Here is a 22,052-nt window from a genome sequence, read left to right as displayed (position 1 = left end):
AACATGTAAAAAAAATTGGAGCGAGTATTTTAAGTTCTCGCCAGTGACGTGTAAACATCCAACCTCACGTGTTATCGTGTTGCAAATACAATTTTTAAATACTAAACTCCCGACACGAGATTTAACGCAGAATCCTTTTAAATAATGCCGAGCGTGGTAAATATGAGAAAAGTCGTGTTTTCAACTACATTTCTCGACACGATTCTCTCGTAGTTTATCGCACTCGCCGCAAGAATACGCTACTGAAGCAGCTACGTCGACTATCGTATCATTCCGTTTTCAGAGCAAAAGGGTTAACTATATAATAAAACAGCTTCGATAAAAGTGAAAAAAAAAATATTGAAAAAGCACTAAAACCCAAGATTTGTATCTGAGTTTCGACAAGGAATGTTATAAAATACTGCCTCGTATTGTAAACTCAGTAAACAGTTAATCCTGTGAATTTTACCTTTGGCTTTGTGAATGTTTGTGCATCTTTGTGCGAGCCATCCACTACAGACGGCAGCACCGTGGCTACACATTTCCGTTCCATTCACGGAATTACTTCTACCAAATGCCGTATACCAACAGATAAGATGTTGCAAATGAAAAACACTGTATATTTCGGTAACGACAAGAGAACTTAGGAACCAACTCGGGGTGTGAGACAGTGCATTAAAATACCTGTGAGGCTTCAAAATAGATTGACTGATTTAGACCATTTTTTAAATTATTGAGATGCAGCTACGATGGAATGCATTGGTGGGAGGAAAAGGGATAACCCTGAGAAGACTCGCCAGCTCTAGCCAAAGTTCACCACGTTTCCCACTTGCGAAGTGACTTGTCATCCAGAGTATGAATATGATATAACCCAAACAATACAAAGTCATGCATATAGGGTAGAATTTTTTTTTAATATTAAATTTTTTAATCCGTTTTAGATAAGAACGCATGACAGTTTATAAACTGGTGAAGTATTTTAATGCTTGACTGATTGGTCAGCTGTTTTCACATGTGCACCAAATAGTATATATCACCTGTATCCTAGACAAAGTTTTCAGTTTTCATATTTTCGTATTATATCACTTGCCAGCCTCCTTTATCTCGTGCACATTCATGCTGAGATGATGTTAAGTGCTTCACTAGTGTGTGTGTGTATGTGTGTATGTATATATATATATATACACACACACACACAATTTTTGATTTGGTGAAACCAATCATAAGGAGCTTACTTAAGGTTATATAAACCTTGAGGCCAATTAATATTTCAGTTCAATCTGGAAAAAGGACATGAAATCAAATCGTGTACATTTTAAAAATCGTATTTCGTAAACATTAAAAAAAACCTTACAAGCTTTTATTTTTGAGAGACAATTTTTTATTCATTTATGATTGATGTATTGGTTTTTTTTTTTTTCATTTCGGGGCAGGAAATGGCAGCCCCGAGGGATTTTCTTGGATTTGTCATTATATTAATAGGTACGGGAATGTGTGCAGTACCTATATTTGGTATTATAGATGTGTCTATCTATACAGGAAACAAATATGTACATTAAAGTAGGAAGCACTAAGAAAAGTCATAATTAGTTATTTATATGACATACTTCGCGACAAATCAACCCTTTTTATTTTTATCTTTCGTTACTTACTTCCTTTAAGTCGGGGATTTTTCAAATATTTTATTTAATCCTTTTTCAATTAAAACGTTTACATCCGTCATGGTTTTTTTTTAAAAAAAATCTAATTTTGCTTTTTACCTTAACTGTTTAGAGAATTCCTACGTTACTGTAAATACCTGCCAATTTGGTTCTTACAAAATATTATGAAAAAGAGCTCCAAAATGGTTTACTAGCTACGTGCCTCCACATAGTTTCCAACGATGTTCTTCTGCTCTATCATCAGACCCTCACACTTCATATACAGCAAGAAGAAAAATGTTTATTAGAGCGCCTCATTGTGACTGTATCACCTATCTAAGAACCATCGCCGATGAATCAAACCTTTCACAGAAAACCGTGTCTGAATAGGTCAAACAGTTATGGAGATAAATGGTAATATTAGGTTTTTTTTTTGCACACACAAACAACCTCACACCCTAAATGCATATACCTTCTCCGTTCCGTCGTGGGTAAAAATGTGAACCAGAAATTTCATTATTTCACTTATTTATTCGTTTAGCTACAAGGTGTTTCTTTTTTTTTACTACAATAGTCTGCAAAAAACTTTCCTGCAGTATCTGGGCTGTAAACCCGAAGATGTAAAAGTTACGATCCCGCAACTCTAGCGGCATGAAAAACTTCAAATCGCCTGAAACAGAAGAATGAAGGCGTAAAAAAAAAACCCTTGCGGAAATTTTATTCCTACGAGCCTTACTTACTATTCATGCGCCTGGATGCTGCTGATGGAGTTATGATCAAAGAAAATTATAATCATTCTGCAAATATTTTCCTTTGCCTTCCCCTCCTTTGCACGCCTTCGTTTATTACCTCCGCTTTGTTATCTCTTTCTCTGCTTCCCCCTACTCCGGGATTATTTTTTTTCTAATCACTGAGCAAAGCAAACGGAAGGGTTAATTTGGTTTTGCTCTCGCTTTGAACTGTTCAAGAATGGCTATCATACCACGGCTAGTCCAGGGGCTTTATTTATAAATCACTTCCTTCAAAATAAAAGGCAGCAGTTTCGTAAGATATTTTTTATTGAAACGTAAAAAAATATATTAAAACCTTCTTGGAATTATTCTAGATGAATTTACGGCACAAATAAATTTTCCCCTGCAAATAAACCTTTTTCTCTCAAAGTCTATTCATTTATAATACAGCATGCACTTGTCGGCCCTCCTTATGAAGGAATAATCCTTTTTACCTAATCTATGGTAAGAAAGATCCTGGAAACCGAAAGCTGGTAATCCAGAACAAAATGTTAAGTAAGCTAGACTTTGAGTACGGATATTTACACGACTACAAACCTTTGAAAAGATTGTATTAATATATTTAAAAAAAAAATTCACAATTTTTTTATTATTAATTTTCCTTATTGCATGTAGAATAATGTTTCACGAATCTCAATTCAGTCGCATGAATTTTTTTTAAAGTTGGGGTTTTGACCCGCTAGACGTTGCTTAATAGTTTATTAATCTTGTAAATATTAGAAATATTTAATTTGTAAAAGTTATTTTATTTGTAGCATTTTATATTTTACTAATGTGATTTATTTATTTTCTATTTTAAATAGTGAACTCAGCTGTATTCATGCTGGGGCTCCTTATAAAAATTCTATCTCTCAACCTTATCACGGTGCCTCTCTAGGCTATATCATATTTTGATAACAAGCTAGTAAGTCACTAACTTTACAACGCAAGTAAAAGGCCGTTTCAGTGCCAGAAACGCGGTGTATGTTCATTTCAATTACAAAAAAAGTTTTTCTGTTGAAGATACAATTGCGATTTTTTTAATTGGTTAGGTATAACATTTTAAAAATACTTTAAAACAACCAGCTCTATTGTTGCTTTAAGACGGTTATGATAAATATTTTTTCACTGTGTACGTTATTGAAAACATAAACCAACCCTCTTTCCATTTCACTGTACCACAATGATTACATACATGTGACAGCCTATTGAAGATACGCTTTATTATTTGCCAACTGCAGATTAAAACGAAGAAAAATTTTTGAACATGGAACTATGGAAACAGATCCTCGGTATTTTCCAACTGTATGAACTTAAAAAAATCACGTCTAGGAGATCAAACTTGAAGCACATACCTTCCAACAAAATTTGCGCACATACTAGAACATCCGTAGAAATCTAGGTGGCGTGAAAATTCAATAACTCTACATTGACGGTGAAGCCGTGACTAGTTAAATATTATTTTTTTTTTCTTAGGAAGCTTGTGTAAGTTCCAGTAGGGATATGTATGTATATACGCGCAGTATTATTACAAATATGAGGCATAAATCAGTATGTCACAGAAACCATACTTTTTCATGAGATCAGTTTAAAGAATTTTAAGTAGTGCCTCACGTATTTACTATACCATTTTCTACCCATAATATGTGAATTTTGGACATAAATGTTGTATGCAAGAAGACACAATGTCAAACGGTGAACGAGTTTATTGTTAAAAGTGCATTTATATTGTGTTATGCTTGCGAGTATTATATAATCACACACGTGAAGGGGGAAAAAATAATTTTTTCTTGCTGGAAACGAGGCTTCGTAAGTTTTTCTTCTTAATTAATTCGCACGGTTCCACATCAGAGCGTGACGTTTTGCGCGTGGGAGCGGCCTTCTTCCCAGGAAGACGCCCACGACTTTCTCCTTCCACATCCCCCAATTTCCCTCTCCATTCCAAGCACTGTCGGAAGCAGGTAACGAGCCTGAAGGGTGGTAATTACCCGAGAATCAACACGCTTCACCGAACAACCGATCGGTACCGAGCTTTGCCGAAGTTCCGCCAACTCGCAGTGGGAATTACAATTTTTTTTTGTTTCCATGTGCAACAATTTAGTTGTCCTCTTAACGGCAATTCGCAGGAGTGATTTCGCGAGTGCAACGGAAGTCGCGTGCGTGAAACGGAAAATGTGTAACCTCGGTGCTGCCGTCTCTGGCTGATGGTGCGAACCGAAGAGTTCACAAATGCAAGGAGGAACTTTCAAAAAATTGGTTGTCTGTAAAGTCGGTTTACGGACGATAGTTTAACGTGACAACGTCATAACAAAACATTGATGAAATTATTGCATACTTTATTAATAAAATTGAATCATTTTTATTTTAATAATAAAAGGATGAATACTTGAAATTATACTAGTAATCAGATTTTTTAAGTGCAAGAATAATGAACCTTTATTGCCGAAAATGTTGTAGTAATAAGCAATGAAAACCACATTAACTTTTCACTTCACTTTATAAACAGTCGAATAGAAGAGATACAGATGCGGCACAAGCGTACAATGAGCGTAATGGGACACAGCGTAACGGGCCACTTTTTCGTGCGTGCAGCCGGCGTTCATCGATTTATTAGACGTTGTCACGTCAAAAAAAATTCTAAACCTCCAATTTCGGACCTTATTTTCGATAGGAAAATTTATTTAAATACTACCCACCCTGACAAAACTGATTTTAATACAGTACCGTTTCCCATTGTCTCTATCAACTTGGTTATGCGCCATCCGCCACAGATGGCAGAACCGTGGTTACACATTTCCGTTTCACGAGACTTCAGTTCCATTCACGTAATTACTCTTACCAAATTCCATACCCAGAAAGCTTAAGACGTGAAAAGTTAAAAATTAAATTAAAATATTCACAAACGTGGATTATTCGACTGTCCCGACTCTGAGTGAATGGATAGTAGGGTTTCCTCATTACGCGGTGTTGCATAAGAGACTCAAGGAGACGGGGGATTATAAAGGGTTTCCGAAACAGCTGACTTACCCTATTCGGTGCTCATTAATTATTGGGCTTTCAAGTAAGCATGCCATTGTTTATGAAATATCAGAGAATGTCAGGGAATTTACGTGTAATCCTTGAAAAATCGAGAACACTTTAAAAATGGCGTATGTAGGAGTCTGTTTGAATTTTAAATCAGGTCGTCTTTTTTCTAGGCCATGTTTAGGAATGATGGAGGCTAGATTTTCTTTTTTTTCTGTTATAAAATCACAAAATAGGTAACTATAAAGAAAACCTCGTCAGTGAAATATGACATTCTGGTCAATGACGTCTTCTAACAAAAAAAAGGGAAAGTTTGAACATTTAAAAAAAAAAACATTTAACCTTAATAAGGTGTCAAAGCTGTAAAATGATTTATACAAACACCATTTGAATTATTTTATAAATTTATTCATCATGCTTGTGGCGCATATGCATTATCAAATTAAAATAAGTGAAATTCGTCGCAATAGAAATATAGGCTGTACGTGTACCCCTGTGGGCCCGCAGGCAAGCCGAACCGGGCCGTGTTCCGCAGCCAGCCGCTGGGCCGCTACAAGGACAGCTACAACCTGACGTGGTCCGTGAACAGCCTGACGCCCATCGAGGAGTTCAAGCTGTTCTACCGCCGCCTGCCGGGCAACTCGGCGCGCGCGCTGCCCGACCACCTGAGCGTGCACGGCCAGTACAAGTGGCCCTACCGGCGGGTGAGTGCGTGTGCATCCTCTCAGGAGCCTCGGTCTGCGTGCGTGTGCATTCTCTCAGGCCTGGTCGCTAGAGCCTCAGTCTGTGTGTGTGCATTCTCTCAGGTCTGGTCACTAGAGCCTCAGTCTGTGTGTATATGCTTTCTCTCAGGTCTGGTAGCAAGAACGTCAGTATATGTTTCTGCATTTTTCCATGTCTGTTCACGAGAACTTGAGTATATATGTATATGCATTCTCTTAGATCTGGTCATTAGAACCTGAATATATATGTATGAGGGGTAACTTTCTCTTAGATCTGGTCACAAGATCCTGAATATATATGCCTGAATATATATGTATATGCAAGAAGAGGAGCATTATCTTAGGTCTGGTCACAAGGAACTAATATATATATATATATATATATATATAATATGCAAGAGGGTGTGCATCACTTTAAGTCTGGTCACGAGAACCAAATTAATTTTGCAAGTGGTCCTACCAGACGGTGAGTATTATCCTGGTTGTGTTAAACACTATACACATTTGTAATTTAAATTGGAATACAATATCTCATAACATTATCATTTTTCCAATACTTTCTGAGTAAGAAACACACAAAAAAAACTATTAATACAATGATGACTCGTTCAGAAGTAAATACAGTTATGTGTTCTAATACCGTATTTTTCAGTGGAGCATCACTTTAGCGTGTGACAATATAACAAAAGATTTCCAGAAATGTTCCATAATCTTCCATTCTCATGTATGTTTATTTAATTTATATATAGTTCAATATTAAGGAAAATAATTATTCTTATGATAATTTTACGATGAAAGTAATATTTTAATTTAACTATATAAATAAAAAATATAAATGAAATCGTGACTAAAAATAATTAGTTAGCAAGCGACTTTCGTAGCATAAATTACAATGCTTTAGCTATAGCAAATTGTACCCATATTTAGCCTCACTGAATAGTAAAGTGATAAATAATTAACGTATTCGCCTATCGTAGAGAATGGCTTACAGTCATTTTAAAACAGTTATGCTCGAGGTAACACTCATAGTTGAATAGTACCATAGTTTGTAATTATGAGAACTAATAATATCAAGATTATATTTTTGTGAATTCATCAATTACTTTTAAAATGATCTATACATTTTACTTTCTAACTAATTAGGCTTTCCGTAACCGATCTGTACATAAATTCAACACATACCATTTATCCAACTGATTTAGATGTAAATATTAAAAAAAATTAATCATTTAATTAACTGTCATATAATTAAATACTGGGATTTTTTGCTAGCACTTTGTTCGAAAATTTTTAATTAAAATTATATTGTTTTCTAAATATTATGAATTCACACAAAAGAGGTATATATTATTTATTTAATATCAGTAACTAAACTTATGCTTACTCAATAAAATACATTCATTTATATTCTAATACAAAACTATAAACTGGAAGTAAAGAAAGACATTGATCAAATAACTTTACTTGTAATCATGCTTTTTAGGTATAATATTACAGCTTTTGTGTGGCAGTCATGCCGGTCTGTTGATTCTTTGAGAAACACAAATATGATTGCTTCGGTAAGCAAGTAATTCAAGACAGAATATAATAATTACGTTTATTCACGTTGGGAAATAAATACAATAGCCCGTAAATAATTTTGTAATTGCTGTTGAATATTTTTTTATGTGACACATAAACAAATTCGTCATTGATAAGAAAGAAATGAAGTACCCAACCAAGTGTTATAAAGGTAACTAGATATTTTTAACTGTCGTCAAAGCGAAAACTTAAGTCTTAATCTGGAAAAAAAAACTGTTTTTCCTTTTAAATTTTCTGGGGCTAAAAGTGTGACGTATATCTTGATTCAACTGGCAGAGTTTTTAAAGTACGAGGGAATAAAAAAAAAGAGATAACTCGCGTTGGCAAAACTGAAACTAAGTGATTTATGGCGTTTATCTGGGCTTCGCAATTCACTTCATTCCTCGAGCCACCATTACTATAACTCGAGCCATAAATCCCCCGCCGGTGTTCGCTTGGTCGCCATTGCTACTCCACTTCGCACTGCCCTACTCTTCGACGCGAACGGGACAGTCGTCGCTGACTCTGTGAGTTCAAGAGCCACTCAAAAGGAAGAGAATCATCTGTAGTGTGCCCGGCAACGAGCTATTGCGATTTACATTCACGTTTCACTGAATTTCCCATATGATTAATCTAGCCAGTTGCATCGCAATATCAATGGAGCGTCCCGCTCTTAGATTGGAGTGTAAAAGTAGGTAAGTGGCTCTCTCTGACTAGCACATGCGAATGCTGTAAAGGCTGTCATTGCTTCTACGTGTATTATTGTCAAATTTGAATTTTTGAGGAAAAGTTTTTGCATATCGTACACCATCGAAACATGCATCAAGACAAACACACACACATGTAGTGAAATCGTTCGTAAGACTTGATAAGATAACTTTTCAAGGGGCATGATGTGGAAAAGGTCTGCGGAGAGCTGTTGAACTTCAAAAAGACGAGGAAAGACTTTTAGTCCAGGAAAGATATGAAAAAAAAAAAAACCATGGACAAATTGCAAGAATTTTTTTTTTTTTTTTTTTACATTTTGCTGTAAAATGCGCATTTTCAATTTATTTCAATATTTTAGGTTTTTCCGGGACGAATTCCACAAAACAAAATAGTAGTTATTAGTGGAATTTTGTAATATTTTGATATGTTATGGTAAATTTGGCTCTCTTTAATTTTAGTGTATATGCCTTTCTTCGTATAACGCACCGTTTTCCAGTTATTAATTTATTCCGCATTTTTCCGGGACAAATCCCGGAAAAAACGTTACCAAAATAAAGTTGTTTTCGGTGGATTTTGGATATGTTATTCTGCAAATTTTTCTATAGTAAAACCTTTTCTTGCAATTTATCCATAAATCGACCCCTTTTTCTCATAAAATGCCTGGACTATTTTTAATAAGTTTAGCCTCATCCACTTCGTCCTAATCATCTCCATCGCCGTAAACTCGTTCTTCAGGCCAGCCCTGTGCCACTCTTATGGAAGGGGTATCAACTTTCGTCCAGTGGTAGCTATAATGATTAAAAGGCATGTGGTATTATTGTTATTTCTTCATCAACTTCACACCAAGATGTTCCTATAAATTCGCATCAATGGACTGTGTGATTGTGTTTTTTTTTTTGAAGTAAAAGTTTTAAAAAAAATGGCAATTTTTAGGCGTAATTGTATGAAACGTTATTATTTACGATGTACTTTCTTAAAATAAACTCCTTGCACTCAGGATTCCCAAAAGATCATTTCCGCAACAGTGCTTGCTGTAAGCCGTGTGCTGCAATCTTAAGCATGGAAACGGTCTGTAGCAACAACTATGTCATTCGACGTAAATACCCCAACGGGCCGAAATCGGGTTTGCCTCGATGGAATGACCTTGTATTTAACCCACCTCGCTATTCAGTGTTACTGGGCAGCCGGAGGTTAGTCACATACCAATAACCAAGCAGGGTGGTCGCGGTCTCACACATTCTCTTGGTGAAACTTAAACAAAATGGTACGTGTAGCATCTTAGTTCTCGGTATACGGCATTTCGTGAACGGAACGGAAATGTGTAACGACGGTGCTGCCTTCTGTGGCGGATGGCGCGAACCCCTTTTTACAAAGCATAAGGTAAACCTTATAGTATTACATATTCCCGGAATTAAGTATTTTTTCAAGGTTTTTTTTTTCATTTCGCTTTTATCGGAGTCGTTTCACCATTTCATTATATAATAGTTCAACTTTTCGCTCTGCAAATCGAATGATCATATCGTCGACGTAGCTGCTCTGGTAGCGAATTCTAGCGGCGGGTGCGGTAACTACGTATGATTCGCGTCAAGAAATTTAGCTGAAACCAAAAAAAATTCCGTACATTTATCAGGCTTAGCATTATTTAAAAAATATATATATATATTCAGCGTTAAACTTTGTTTTTCGAGTTTTAGTATTATAAGTGTATTTGCAACATGAACACACGTGAATTTGCTGGTTACTGACGTTAAATGTTACACATTACTAGCGAATACTGGTTGATGACTCGCTCACATTTTTTTAAACATACCCAGTGGTATCTTTTCCCAGAATTCACCAGGCAGCAAAAAAAACTTCGCGGCGAGATAATTCTTGGTCGATATAGTTCTCCGTTACTGTTCGGTCGACGGAGCGCGGGATAGGGGCTGAATAATCGCACGAGACGCATCGCGGGCAAAATAATTCCGGCCCGGCAGTATATTTTTCCTTCGCATCTGGCACGGCCGAGAACACCCAAACCCTACCCTACCCCCCTTTAATTTTTTTTTTTTCCGTGGGTGGTGCGAACCTAACCCAACCCCCCTGCCCTACGTAGTATATCCAATTACACTTCCATTAATATTCTTGTAATCCCTAAACACATGCTCCGCCATATTCCTTTTTTTTCGGATATAAATTCAGGTCCACACACGCGGGCGTTACCAACCCCCCTTTATTCCCCTCCCCCTTGATTGTCCAACCCTTTCCGTTCCGATGTCAGGGAGATTACATCGCGAAAGATTTTTTTTTTCCGTGCTACATACGCTGCTGCGTGTGTTTTTTTTTTTTTTTTTTTTTTTTCAGTCAGCCGCGCTCGGGCGAACGCCGCAAGGTCGGACAGGCGTGAACGATTTGTTCTTTCAGTTCCGAAAAAAAAATTAAAAGCACGCTGCGACGCTGGACTTCCGCGAATGTTGGGCGCGGTCTTGCCGGTGCATTCGGAGAAAAAAAAAATAGTCCGTTCCGCGCGGAAGAACTCTGTAGTCCGCCGGCGAATTTACCTTCGCTTGTTTGGTTGGCCGTGCACGTCTAGTGTACCAACTTCGTAAAAATGAAAAAAAAAATTGTTTTAATTAAAACTTAAACTTATTTTATAATGTTACATCAAAAGGAATAAATACAAATATTTGTTTTCTTTTTAATTTAAAAAACCGTTAGGGGTCAGCACGCAAGATCGAAGTGTTTTACAAAATAAAATAATTGATGATCTAGTAGGAAATATGATTCCTATATTTTCATCACTGAAAATTTTTTAATAGTTTGTCTCTTCTTTGGGACCACCTGGACATGACAGAGAGTAAAAGTGAAAAAAAGGAACGAAAAGTACTGTCGAAACACTTATGTTCATTGGACCCGAGCCATTAGCCCGAATAACTCGCTTTAGTGCATCTTCCTGGATTGGAAGTGACTGACACGTCTGTCTGAGGACATTACTTGGTGGACAGGTATTCCAAATTTAGAAATAGAAGACCTCCATGGTAGGCATAATGATGCCGAGTGACATATTTATTCAGTCAGGCAGGTATCTTGTACTGATTCACTGTTTGCAGTGAGAATGAATAGCGTGGCGGTCGAAACGATAATGAAAAAAACAAATAACTGTTGACTAAAATCTAATTTGTGTTCTCGCTTTGATTTGAACACCTGGGACTTCTGCATATTGAACTCAAACATCATGTGTGTTACACCAGAAAAAGGCTTGCGTTTCCAATTTTTCGTAGCCATATATATATATATATATATATATATATATATATATATATATATATATATATATTATGGAATATGTCCTGGTTTCGACTATGACCTGAAGCTTTTTCGGGCACAAATTTAATATTCGAAGGCTCGTTTTCTAATGTCGTTCCGTTTTTCGTTCTTTGAAGCGATTCCAAAAAGTACCGTTCATGTACCGTGGTTATGATTTCAACGACGTGGTTTCGTATTGGCGTGATTGTAGACTATTGGCTGGCAGCTCCGGTGATTCTGTTAGATTGCAAATATCGCGTGTGACGTCACGTCTTCCTGCCCGTGCCGGAAATTCGTCCCTCGTTCAGCTTCCGGTCCTAGACGTGATAATTTAAAAAAAAAAACTTTGTGGTTTTACGTGTTTGAATTTAGGCATTTAGAACAAAGGTACATTATTTCTCTTAGCTTTATATGCATTTGCATACAATTTCCTACACGATGAAAGAACCATATATATATATATATATATATATATAAAGTTGTTGCTATTCTTGTGGTAGGCATCGTACACATGAACCCCGCTGTATGAGTGACTGTAACGTTTTGTGTGCTTACTACTTCCTCCTCTGTCCGGCAGTTTCATGTGATATTGTAATTTGGATTTTTTTATTGTAGCGGGAACCTTAGACCGTTTAATATATAATTTATCTATTTAATTAACTCTGTAATGGCTGGTATCAAACCGTGGACATGAATGGTTCCAATGAATCATTATTTTAATAAGTGATTTTTAAAATTTTTCCGAACTGTTTTGTTAATAGTTACCGATTTTCAAGTTGCCAGTCTTTATTTCATAAGCTTTTTCTGTAGGCTGGTAGCTGATGTATTTTGAAACCATATTTACTGTAGTTAAAAAGTGTTTTTTTTTACCAAAAATAAATATTTTTCTATCAAGCAAGGATTCAACCGAGGACAGGCATCGATCGAATCATTAAATTAATTAAGATGTGATATTTTTTTTTTATGAAATTTTGGAATCGTCGCCAAATTTTATTTTTAATCTGGAGGCCCAGATGGTGGCATGGTTATAAATAATACGGTAATAAGCGGGTAAAAATTAAACTAAGAAGGTGGCAATGATCTCTTATTGTGTGTTATACAAGACACTAGGGTTCCTTGTAGCAAGTACTGAAAATAAGATGGTAGCAGCCTCACTGTCTAGCAGACATCGCGTTTACTACGTGACACTAGCGCTCCTGGTAGCGAGTACTGACAAAACGAGTGGTGGTAATGTCGTCTTGCAGGTGATTCTGTTATTCCTTCAAATTAAAAAATTACAATTCCGAATATGTTTTTAGTTGTTTTATATACATTGTTTCATCTCGGTTTGGTAAATGTTTATATGTCTGTGCGGTCAAAGGCGAATGTTTTTCAACCCAGAGGTCTGAGCTGCCATGGATCGAATCAATTAGTTTTCATTGTAGTTCCTATAAATATTTACTATGTCGATAAGGGCCATAATAGCTCTGGTAGGTAATGCAACATCGAGCTTAGGTACATGCGACAGAGCGATGCTGACACACTCCAGGAACAAACAGCAGAAACAAATGTGACAGAATCCAATATGGAGGCCTCCAGCAGACGAAAACAAAATGACGGATATGACTTGGGAATCGAAAAAGTGACCGATGTCAGATCCAAGATGGTGGCCTTCAGCAGACGACAATATGGTGATTATGATGCATAAACCAAAGCGGCGTGCAAGGTAAAAATGGTGACGTCATAATTCAAGATGGCCGCTGCGACGTCAGTTGGTGGTAGGTCATTGACCCCATCCACGCACCAACACCAGGGCCAGCACCTACAATTATACACTACTGATACAAATACATGTACCACATAATTTCCTGAATGCTAAGAATGACATATAAATTGACCTTCGAGTTCATTAAAACCATTAAATAAGGACGTTTTTTGGAAGAAAAAAACTTTTACAAAAAATTTAATGCGTTCACTTGTAACCATGTGCAGTGTCATGAAATATTAGAAGAAAAATATTTTGGAATACTCCCTCTTACGGAAATTGCTATAAAGTGACCTAAAAGGATTGATAGTTTTTGGCCTAGGTACTTTAATAAATTGACAAGACAAGATTATGCTACGAAAGTTTGAGTCTACGTGTAGTATTAATTTTTCATAATATTTTCATAAATAAGTAGATCTGCAAGCTGAAGAATGATAAAAACCTTTATAATTAAAGTTATTAGGGAATAAGAAATTCAGTTTATGGCATATTTTGAATGGTACCTACGTGTTCGCTACTTAAAGGAATAATCATATCGACATGCACCACAAGCCAACTATCCTTAAATTAATCACTAACGTATTAATATTGGTGTGGTATTTCCTTACTTTGTTTGAGATAAGTTAAGTGTTGGTTTTCCATGGCGCACGTTTGAAATTATTTCATTAAAAAATTAATATAAAATTAAATATATTGATGATTAAAGCATGTATTAGACCAGGTTTATTAACTACGCAAATAACGCAAAATGAAAAAAAAAATGTTTTCAAATACCGATTTAAAACTTCAGCATAATGCAAAAACGCAACACAAGCATAGGCATATATTCAACTTTGTGCATTTCCGCTTTCTATATTTAATTAGAAGTTGAAGATGTTAATGTAAATAGAAGGTTACAATTTTCTTTGTACCTAATGCATAAGGTTTTCCTTTATAAAACTATCGCACAATTAAAGAAAATGACGCATTAACATTAAATCTTTTAGATGATTACTCGTTTTCGTCAAAAAACGTTATTTATGAAAATTCTGATAAAGAATTTTTGATATTTGTTCTACAGTTTTAGTGTTTCAACTTGTAAGATTGGTGAAAAATTGCAACTTTTGTCATTTAAAAACTACAGTTGTTTTCTTGAGTGTTGCATATTGCGTCCTTTTTAAGTTCACAAATCGATGTAAGATATAAATTTTAAGAAAATTTGAATTATTTTTGCAAATACATACCCACCGCGAAATAGTTTTCGGTGGCATCAAAATTTTGTATTCTGTTTGCAACACGCTAAAATACTGTTTGCGTTTGCAGACACGCTTGCATGCCGGATACGAAAACAGAATTAAAGTGGGAAAACACAAAAACGATCCTGTACAAATGAGAGGATCGCGTGAAACCTGAAAAATTTTCAAGACAAAAAATATTACTTGTTTTAAGATTAAACTCCTTAGCACGAAAACACATGTTATTAGCTTTATTATTTTCTGTCAAGTTGTCTGGCAAGTACGGGCTGTCAACTAAAAACAAAGAAAAATTGGTACTTTTTTTTCACAGCAGGTGTCGCCTTCCCAACCCTTGGGAAAAAAAAAACTTTTTTGTTGTTGCGTGCTTGGGCAGTAAGACCTCCAATGCACAGCTGTGGACGTACTTTATTCCTGCCCCGTGCAGAATTAATGTTATTTTCTTGTTTCGTGCCGGTTTAAGAATAAAAATCGCAGTGTTTGGCCTTTATCCGCGAAAGCTGTGCCTTCCACGACTTCTCTAATCAGGGCTGGCAACGTTCAGGAGATGGTACGCGATGGCATATTGAGGTCACTTTGCCCTCGTAGTATTGCAACACCCAAACGTGCTTGCCACGCCTCATGATTCTCCTATATTCATAAACTAGAGGGTCTGTCTGTCGCAGTTCGCTTAGCACGGATATGGTGACCCGTTTAGCCGTGAAATTACATTATTACGTAGATCCTTCAAGGCGGTTCCGTTTGCACATCGAAGTGATTTATTTCTTCGAAATTCTCAGATTTATTTTTTTACTGTTTACCACATCTTCCAGATAATCTCCATGGCAACGGCTATTGCATTGTTGATGCTTTCTTCGTCTCCTGAAAACGGCTACTTTCGGGTGTTAATACAGTATTCGTCTAGTTATTATATGTACCATCACACTGTCACGGTATTGTTAGTTTTAAAAAAAATACGAAATGGTTGGAAAGTAAAAATACTATACTGGTAATAAAAATAATTTCTACGCCAAACAAAATTTTTATCTTGCATATATAAATGTACTCTAGATATTAAAATTGAATTTTTTTTTTACGTTAATTTAAAAGACAGATTATAAACATCTCATTAGAAGGTACTCGCGTGTTGGTGTGGAAATGCCTAAAATATACGTACTTTTTTTTTACAACTAAGACATGTTTCTTTTCTAGACCCACGGCGCCACCAAAAAAGTAAAACCCACGCAATCAAGGCGTCATCACATTTTAAAGATCATCGAAATTCAATACCACGGAGCAATGCCTGAAGCCTGACCCTGACTTCTCACGTATACTCTACTATAGAAGTGTTTGTGATTGCATCACAAATGTATGTTTGCCTCATAAACTGCCCCTCTAGTAGTCTACCAGAAAAAAAAAACCGTTGGTGCCTATAACCTCAATGACAGAAATTAATCGTCAAATTTAGTTTTATGCTTGGTAATGTTGTTGAGTATAAAACAATCATGTTGTAAATACAGGAATTCATATTCTGGCACAGTGAATGAGTAAGGTTATTTGTTTGGAACCTGATGTTTCTGGGGAAAAAATGTTCGTTAACAGTGACTGTTAAAAAATAACATAAAATTTATGACACTTGAATTTTTGTAGACAACGTTTAACACTTAGTATATTGTGGTACGTGGGGGACAAAAATAACTTGAAAGAATTGAAATTTTTACGAGGCATCGTTTTATTCCTATTTTAAGTTTTCCTGTAAAATGATTACATTTTAAATTATTAAATTGAGTCGGCAGGTTTTTTTTTGCTGTAAATATGTTAATATTTTGTTTCAGAGTATAATTAAATAATTTTATTTAACTAAATATATTTTCATTGTTTAGTAATAACTGTTTGATAAAATAACGAAATTTTTTTTAATTAAAAAGTAGATGCCACCTTTGATAATACATTTAAAGAGTATTTTGACTTTTAAACAACACGTGAATGTTTGGAAAACGTTTGAGTTAATGAAGGTTTTTCTTTGAGCTTGTAATATTTTAAGTACGACCAGGAACCACTTCTGAAATGACAGCATTCACTTAGGTAGTAAAGTGCATGTTTCTATGGTACTTTGGTATAAAAAATCATATTTATGAATCACGAGGATAAAATCTTAATCCAATTATTTTCCCCTGAGTAAATGGAATGACTGTAACATTACGCAAAGTTAATTGTGTAAAGTGGTTTCTAGCATCTGTCCTAAGCTAGTGTAGCTGAAAGGCAACATAAAAATATTTTGAGCCGAAAATTAAATTATCGCAAACTCTAAGTCAACTGCTGTAGCTGTCAGTTTTAGTCGATACCGTCGCCATGTAGATTTATTTTATTCTTTATTTTAAAGCCTTTCGGCGACAACAGTTTAAACTATGTACCTACGCATTTTACTTAATGACCATAATTAGTTAAACGTGGAAATGAAGCAGACACTATATAATCCGTCACTCATACTATAGAAAGACTGTCTTTAAAAACACGCTCAGAACCCGATGACTAACAAATACAGACAAAATTCTAATGCAGTATTTTAAGTTAAACTATGGAAGTACGTAATAGTTTGGAGTTTGAATAATTAATTTATCATGATGTTTCTGATACTGCCAAATATAAACAGTTACAACGCATATTTTGATACTTAGAGAAATATGTAAGTATACAACATTTAAAGACATATGAATGACGAGCTTAAGATTACGTAATGTTTTAAGCACCATCATCAGTAACTTCAATTTTTCAGGTGTTATAAAGTCGATTTTATGAAATTTCTTCAATAGTAATATAAATACTATCGTGAATAGTTTTGAACTATTAATGTAAAATATTCGTTTAAAAACGTACGGAAATGCTGTGTAAAATTACGATACATAAATGCGTTCTTTAGGTTATGGTGTAAAAATAATGGATCAGGACAATTTTTCTATAAGCAAAGGATTTGACTTCCAAATATCACACCATGAGTGAGCATGTCTTTAGTTTCTTTGAAACAATTAATACAACATACAAGAAAATATGCTGCTTATTCGCTTCAAGTTCATCAGTAAGCAGTGCCAATACAGATGCTAACAATTTTGTAATATTTTTTTCAAAATGAGAACTTCCCGCTTTGTTTTAAATTTTCTTTCTTATTATAATAATAATCCGTCATAAAAAAATTTAACGTGAACGGGGTTTACTGTTTTCAGTGCCGGAATAATTGTGTGCAGTGTTTTGTGGCAGATTTCGGTGATTTTACCTAGATGACAGGATATATATGAACAGACAGACGACACCTTGGTTTCAACATATTTTAAGCCACGGCATTTTTTTGTTCTGCAGAATCCAAGGCATATATCACACAATAAGAAATTTCATAACTCTTATAAAATATCATCTATTTACTGTATTAGTAATTGCATAAAATGTATTTAAAATAAAAATCCAGAGAATAAACAGGAAAAAAAAGGGGTGGGCAATATTTTTAGCAGCCTTTATACCTTCCATTTAAATTTGTGCGATGCTTTAACGAAGTCAAGTGTACTTAATAAAACTCTGTAACACTAACTGACAGACAACTCACAGCTTAAACCGGTTGGAATCGGTTAAAATGGTTGGAATCATGATGGAGACTTTTCAATCATACCTCTCCCCCTTAGAAGTATTATTTCCACGCAATCTGCTTTTGAATGCTACAGGTTCCTACATTACCTCTTGAAAGTGCCAATATTTTGTTTGGTCGGTCAGTATGAAGATTGTCGTGATTGCCACAAACATTTTATCTTCTAAATATCTCAGTTAAAACCCCTTGTAATTCCTGCTTTCACGGCACTAAACTCCAGGGCTTTGCCTGTCTGAGTAGTAATTGGAAGGAAGGTTCTCATACACTGAAGCTGGAACTCATTACAAACTTTGGCAAAGGGTTACTTGGTGGCTGAAGTCGTGAAGTCTCCATAACGAAGAGGCTAACCCCTTCTGAGGTCCAAGTTTCCGCTCCAAACATGTGCATTAATTATGTCCACTAAGGTGTTCGGAACCTCCTACAATATGAGGTCATTGTACGTAAAGCCTACCTCAAATGACGCCGGCAAGCTTACCTATGTATGATGATGATGATGCGATCCGAGAAATTTTTGAAAATTCTATAAAAGCATTATTGAGGTGGGATGATAAGTGCCATGCTTGCTGGGGTTTTTGAGTACGGGATCGCCTCTAAGCACAATGCTGTGGACTGGCACGTAGGTTAATTGAGAGATTTGAGTAGTAACCATAACATTATATGGTGGAGGAATTAAGATGAATGTGTAATGTCTGGCCCTGAAGTGATTTAAAGCATTTGTATCGAAAGTTTCATGCCTAAAAATCACGCGTTTTAGCCTTCTTCATTGTTCAGAAAATAAGGTTTAAGAAATAAATCCACAAGCAGAACTAATCACCCGTTCTCTACGTATTCTCAAATGCTTTTCGTTAACAGACTACACTCATATATCTTGAGTAGTTTTTAAATCACGTGGTTATTTTTACGTAGCTCTAAACACTGTGTGTGTGCCTAAGTGAGCGGGTATTTTGAATGATTCGCGTTGAAGGAAACTTTTCTTAAAGCTGTGCTTTAGTTCCTCGGCCAGGCAGTAGCTCGGTGACGGATTATTGGACTTTCATTCTGCAGCACCCAGGATCGCTTCCCGGTTTGGGCCATCCTGATTTCGTTGTCCCACGTTTTATATGTCAGTTACGCCAGAGAAATCATGGGGTGGTTACTATAGGGCCATGGCTAGTTCAATCGGTTCCGGGTGAACCATCTACTTTGGCGAACAGATAATAGGACTCACCCGTCAACCAGTTTCAATAAGATAAAATAAATTTTCATCATAAAATAGAGTGTAATTAAACCACGTTTGAAATGCTTTACAGATGTTTACGACAAATTAACTATGAGAATAAATAATGAAGATTAGTGCGAAAAACTAATAATATCGAGCCATATGGAGAATTCTTAACAATAGAAATTTAAAAAAAAGGAACAGTTTTTGAGGATTCCAACAAGGCACGCCAATAACCGGTGTTGAACGCGCCAGAATCTGCAGGAAGAGGAACCTAGGATGACGTATGTCGCCCCGCCTAGTACGAGTGCACAGTTGATTCACCTACTTATTTTTATGTTTAACATCTTAGCTCTTGATAGTAGTAATTTCGTTAATGGAAACGGAAATGTGTAACCACGGTGCTGCCATCCGTGGTCGGATGGCGCGAACCGAAGTTCACAGACACAAAAGGAAAACTTTATAGTATTCACTGTTCAATGAATTTTAACAAGATGAAAGCTATTGTAATAGATTTCCTTGTCGAAAATCAGGCCCAAAAAAACCGGGGTTTGGTACAGTGTTAAAAATATCTCGGTCAGCTAATCAAATGATTCAATAGTCGACGTAGCTTCTCCTGCTGCGAATTCTAGCAACGGGTCAATCAAGTCCATGAAGATAGATGACATTACAATTTGGGTTATTTTTTATCACGCTCAGCATTATTAAAAAAAAATCCTACTTTAAATGTCGTGTCCCGAGATTAGTATTATAAGTTTTACTGTAACATGAAAACACGGACGTGAATTTTCTCGTTACCGAGGTCAGATCTTCATACATCACTGGAAAGTACTGAAAGACTCGCCCACAATATATATATAAATGTATATATATAAACCCGTTCACGTCAACGACTTGCGACCGTGTCCCGACACGGCAAGCCTACGATTCACTCGTCCTTCTGGACATACCCGAATACTCACGTTCGTGCAACTTCGTGATGTGTGGGAAGCCTTCATTTCACAGACGAGAGAGCCAAACGCCATGATAACTAATGGTCAATTAGGTTAGGTTAGCTACATTATAAATAATTTAAAACATTGTGGACGGTTGATTTGGTTAGGATAGCTAACATTAAAGATACTGTGAAATCATGCAAACCGTTTCCTAGACCAGGATAGCTACATATTAAAAAGTTATTTGCCAAGCAACCATGAAATGATTTTACAGTATTTTTAATGTAGCTATGCTTACCTAATATAACCAACTATCCATAATGTTTTAAATTATTTATAATGTAGCTAACCTATTCTAATCGCCCGCAAAATTTAATGCCACACCGGTTTATACAATGAGATAGAACGGCGTATGACGTATGAGTAAGCTACATCCCAAATAAATACACCTGTTGTGGCACGGAAAAAAAAAAGCGAGCATGAACTTCGGGGAAATACGGGTGCGGCTCTCTCGTCTGTGAAATGTAGGCTTCCCATTCGGGTATGTCCAGAAGGAGGAGTGAATCGTAGGCTTCCCGTCCCGACACAGCCTACAGCAGTTGTTGTTCACTATCTCGGCCCCCGAGACACGCAGGCGCGTGAACTCCGGAGATTTGAGCTGCCTGGGCGAGCTCGTAGCCGCGGCGTCAAATGCGACAAGCGTCCTCCGTCCGGCAAATCCCCTTTCGTCCAGGTGATCATGCAAATGAAGGGTCTGGATTGCGTGGCGAGCCGCAGTTGAAACTCGCCGGTGACCGAGGTCTCTCGTCCCCCAACCCCCCCCCCCCCCTTCTTCCTCCACAACCAACAACCCGGCTGTGGGAAACGGACAGACGTCGCCCGCCGTTCGACATGGGCCAATCTCAGCGCCGTTGATGAGGTATTACGTTAGCAAAACAAAAAAAAAGAGAACTTAACACCTGGCGTGACGAACTTCGTGGTATCTAACTCGCCTCGCGAGTACAATATCAAATTCCGAAAACCAGACTGAAAGTCCATTTTGTTAGTTTTTTTTTTAAATAAAAAGAAACTTTCAAAAAACTCAGTGGTATTAATATATATATTTGTATAACGTCCTGGTATTTTGGACACAGTGTTATTAAACACAGCTATGCAATTAAAAAAAAATTTTTTTTCTTTGCCAACAGCCGTTTCATTAAAGCCTTCCGAACAATCTGTTTACAGCATTAGTTACTATTTTCTATATAACTTTCGTTTTTAAATAATATAATTTTTTGACACCAACCTTTAATTTTAAGAAATAGTACTTTTTTTCTGACTGCGTTCAATTATGAGTTTTCCTATTTTATATTTTCATTTTTATTCTTAAATGACAATCTTAGTACATAATTTGAACTTTAGGGTTTTATGGTTTCTTGTTACTACTTGACCAACAATTGTTTGCCTAAGTTAGGTAGTTATAACTTGTTTTTTTTTTTTTGTGTCAAAAATTCTTTCAACTCAGGATAATTTAGAAGAACTTGCCTTTTACTCGTTGCGACTTGTAAATATACGAAATTCGGTTTAAATATTTTTTTATTAAGTTTCAAGGTTTCACTTTTTTTTTCCGCTGCACTTCTAACTGGCATCCCGATTTATAAGA

General features: G+C 36.1%; 1 protein-coding gene across 1 annotated transcript in view; it reads left to right on the top strand.

Moving 5' to 3' along the window:
• LOC134538713 (neurotrimin-like) overlaps positions 1–22,052 on the top strand; it is a 624,622-nt gene that overhangs the window by 574,772 nt on the left and 27,798 nt on the right. The window contains exon 8 of the mRNA XM_063380151.1: positions 5,921–6,117. Within this exon, the coding sequence (XP_063236221.1) occupies positions 5,921–6,117 (197 nt within the window). The remainder of the gene's footprint in view (positions 1–5,920; positions 6,118–22,052) is intronic.

This window comes from Bacillus rossius, chromosome 14 (assembly GCF_032445375.1).
Source record: "Bacillus rossius redtenbacheri isolate Brsri chromosome 14, Brsri_v3, whole genome shotgun sequence".
Classification (NCBI taxonomy): Eukaryota; Metazoa; Arthropoda; class Insecta; order Phasmatodea; family Bacillidae; genus Bacillus; species Bacillus rossius.
The sequence above is the reverse complement of the archived record's forward strand: the minus strand, read 5'-3'. Positions and strand labels throughout refer to the sequence as shown.